The sequence below is a fragment of the Cornus florida genome, unplaced genomic scaffold, assembly GCF_030987335.1.
Source record: "Cornus florida cultivar Cherokee Brave unplaced genomic scaffold, ASM3098733v1 CherokeeBrave_3.0.0_Hap2_Chr07, whole genome shotgun sequence".
Taxonomy (NCBI): domain Eukaryota; kingdom Viridiplantae; phylum Streptophyta; class Magnoliopsida; order Cornales; family Cornaceae; genus Cornus; species Cornus florida.
The window spans coordinates 85,198,505-85,202,605 of NW_026775577.1; the positions used below are offsets into that span (position 1 = coordinate 85,198,505).

Below are 4,101 nucleotides of genomic sequence, written 5' to 3' on the forward strand. Positions count from 1 at the left end.
GGAAATGGTGGTAACGTGATAGTTTTTGCTAGTTTAGATGGTTGTTTGATAATTGAGGGGGTTATATGGCGTTTTTAAAAACAAGAGGGGTTTTGTGATTTTAGCCTAAAAAGTTAAACCAAACCTACAAACTCAATTCTTTGTTCTTTTTCTTTTTTTTGGTAAGTAAAAAAAATTTTACAAAAGCGTTCAAAAGGGGAGCGAAACCTTAAAAATATACACAAGGCCACAAAGGACCTTTAGGCCTTCAAAGAAGCCAAAAAATTGACAATTTCGTCTAAAGATCTATGATCTCTCCCATAAATCCAACGAAAAAGGGTGGAAATGATAGAGAATTTAAGAGTAGAAATCGACAACTCCTTCTCATCAAATATCTTCTATTCCTCTCGAGCCAAATACATCACCACACACAAAGAGGCATAGCCCTCCAAGCATCCACAATGTGAGCCCCCACATGGCAACCTCTCCAAGCCTCAATTAACCATCTAACGGATCCAGGCATAAACCAAAGAATCCCAAAACAAGCCAAACATCAAATTCCAGCAGTCTCTAACCATGTTGCAATGGAGGAGAAGGTGATCCATAGATTCCTCATCCCGAAGACACATATAGCAGCGATTGATCACCACCTGATTTCTCCTTCTCAAATTATCCCGGGTAAAAATCTGTCCCAGAACAGAGGTCCAAGCAAAAAAACCCACCTTGAGAGGAGCCTTAGAGTGCCAAACAGCCTTCCAAGGAAAGTGAGCTCTATGATCATCCGTGAGGCATCTGAAAAAGGATCTAATCTCAAAGCACCCATGAGAGGTGGCAGCCCAGGACCAACAATCAGAAATCCCATCCACAATCCTCTGGCGATACAACAACTCCAGAAAACAAATGGCCTCCTCAATCTCCCAATCCTTAAAACAACCGCCTGAATCGAACATCCCAAACCTGTGACCCACTGTCAAGATGATAGCAGTTAACCATCATGGCCTGCCTATCCGTAGCAATCCTGAAAATATGAGGAAAAGAGGTGGCGAGAGGAGATTCCCCATACCAAACATCCTCCCAAAAGCTGATCCTCGTGCCATCCCTGATTCGAAAACGAACGTGTTTGGAAAACTCATCCCAACCCTTCCGAATAACTTTCCAAACCCCCACACCTCGAGGGCCACGCACCTCCAAAGAACACCACCCTCCTCCAGACTCCCCAAAACGACAAGCAACGACCCTCCTCCAAAGCCAATGCCTCTCCACACCAAATCTCCACAACCATTTCCCAAGGAGAGCCTTATTATAAGGCACCAGTCTTCTAAGACCCAAACCTCCGTAACGAATTGGCCTGCACACATGATCCCAACAAACCAGATGGAACTTAAACTCTTCACCTCTCCCCCCCCCCCCCCCCCCCCCAGAAAATTACGCTGCAATCTCTCAATCCTCTCCGCAACTGAAGAGGAATCTGAAACAGAGAGATAAAATAATTAGGAAGGCAAGAAAGGGTGCTCTTAATCAGAGTGACCCTACCTCCCTTGGAGAGATACTGCTTCTTCCAACCCGCCAACTTCTTCTCAAACCTATCCACCACAGGGTCCCAAACCCCAACACATCTAGACGAGGCCCCCAAAGGCAACCTTAAGTAAAAGATGGGAAAGGGACCAGTACGACAGCCAAGAATATCAGCCAAAAACCCAATCTCAGGGACCTCTCCCGCTGGCACCAAAACGCTTTTGCCCACATTCACCTTAAGGCCAAAAACAACTTGGAACCAAATCAGGACACACCTCAAATATCTAAGTTGGGATACATTCGCATCATAAAGAACTAAAGTGTCATCGGCAAACATTAAATGAGAGACCTCCAACTGGGGAGCAGCATCCCTGCCTACTTGAAAGCCTCTCAGAAACCCTAACTCAATAACCTTACTCATCAATCTACTGAGGGCCTCCATCACAAACAGGAACAAGAAAGGGGAAAGCGGATCCCCTTGTCTTAAACCCTTCGAGCTAGAGAAAAAACCGGTAGGAGCACCATTCACAAGAATCGAGAAGCGAGCACTGGAAATACAAAAATGAATCCATCTCCTCCACCGATCACCAAACCCCATCCTCTCCATCAGGTAAAGAAGGAAGTTCCAATTCACATGGTCGTAGGCCTTCTCCAGGTCAAGCTTACACAAAACTCCCGGGACCCCACTACGTAATCGGGAGTCCACATATTCACTAGCAATAAGAACTGAGTCCAAAATCTAATGACCTCCCACAAAAGCATTATGAGAAATAGAAAAGACACCATCCAAGACTTTCCGCAACCTAGAAGCGAGAACCGTGGCAATCAACTTATAGAAACACCCCACCAGGCTAATAGGGCGAAAATCCCTAATATCCATCGCCCCTCCTTTCTTCGGAATGAGAGAAATGAAAATGGCATTCAAACTCTTCTCAAACGAACCCTGAGCATGGAAAGCATGAAATGAATCCATCACCTCCCCTCTAACCACCTCCCAGCACTCCAAAAGAAATCTCATGGTAAAACCGTCGGGACTTGGGGCTTTATCCCTATTACAACTCTTCAAAGCAGAAAGAACTTCCTCTTCAGAGAAAGGCTCCTCAAGACCCAAGCACTCCTCACTAGAAATAGAGGCAAACTGAAGCCCTTCAAGCAAGGGTCTCCACTCAACAATCTCAGTGAACAACTTCTCGTAGAACTCTGAGATGCCTTTGCAAATATCCTCCTCCTTGCATAGAAGCTCCCCTTCCACCTGAATCCTCCCAATATGGTTGCCCCTTTTATGAGCATTAGCCAATCTATGAAAAAAATTCGTGTTACTATCCCCCTCCTTGAGCCACAAAGCTTTAGACTTTTGTCTCCATGAGATCTCCTCCATGATCGCAATCTCAGCAAACTCCGCCTTACACTCCGCCCTCCTAACTTTCAAAGCATCAGCCAAATCCCCTTGACCCTCCATCCTATCAATATCAGCGATCTCAGCCAGAACCTGATTTTTCCTCCACACAAGATTCCCAAAGACTTCTTTGTTCCAAATCTTAATACTTCCCTTCAAACGACGCAAATGACCTGCCAGCAAATGACTTGGGGTGCCAATCCCCCCAAACCCCGCCCACCAAGATCGGACCCTTTCCAGAAAACCCTCATCCCGAAGCCACATATTCTCAAAACGAAATGAAGAGCGTCTACTCCGCAACCCGCCACAATCCAGCATCAACGGGACATGGTCAGAGATAGGACGGGCAAAAGTAGCTTGCACAGCATCAGAAAACTTCTCCTCCCACTCCCCGAACACAAGGAACCTGTCAAGCCGAGAGAGAGTAGGGGGAGAGCGTCCACTAGACCAGGTAAAAGGCCCCCCTCCAGAGGCAGATCAATCAATCTAAACTCATCAATGAAATCCGAGAAAACCTCCATATCAGAAGTCCATCTACCCCCCGTCGATCTCTCAAAAGGAGATCGAACAATATTGAAATCCCCTCCAGCACACCAGGGAAGCAACCATCTCCTTCGAACCTCCCGCAATTCCTCCCAAAGCAAATGACACACACTATCCTCTGTAGGCCCATAAACACCAGAAAAGACCTAAGGAAAACCATCCTCCACCAAAGAAAACACGCAGGAGACAGAGAATCTCTCAACATGAGAATCCACCTTAGACACCCATCTGTTATCCCACATGATCAAAATGCCACCAGAAGAGCCAACAGCATCCAAAACAACCCACTCCACAAATCTTCCACCCCAAAGACTACGCACCAACCTATCCGATGTCGAAGCGAGTTTGGTTTCTTGCAAACACACCACATAACCTCCCCTTTTACGAATGACCGACTTCACCACTTTTATTCTGACCGAGTCATTAAGACCCCGGACATTCCATGAAAGAATTTGTAGCTTCATGGGGAAACAACAAAATTAGAGAAACCACCCTTCCTACCACCATCACTCTCCCTGGAGCCCCTGTTCCTCCTTTCGTAAGTGACAAAACCAGTAGGATTATGCAACACCAAATCACCCACCCCTTCTTGACTTCTGTCCCTACCTCCCACCCTCTCCCTGAGTTGAGAATTGAGAACTCCCTGGAACAACTGCATCGCCTCATCC

General features: G+C 46.3%; 1 protein-coding gene across 1 annotated transcript; it reads right to left on the minus strand.

The window, feature by feature from the left end:
* Nucleotides 1–485: 485 nt before the first annotated feature.
* LOC132266370 (uncharacterized) lies at nt 486–3,897 on the minus strand. The gene is made up of 7 exons (XM_059767223.1): nt 3,591–3,897; nt 2,342–3,354; nt 2,088–2,233; nt 1,513–1,991; nt 1,409–1,447; nt 1,043–1,327; nt 486–946 (listed from the first exon to the last, which is right to left on the minus strand). The coding sequence occupies exons 1-7, from the start codon at nt 3,895–3,897 to the stop codon at nt 486–488; spliced, it is 2,730 nt and encodes a 909-aa protein (XP_059623206.1).
* Nucleotides 3,898–4,101: the final 204 nt, after the last annotated feature.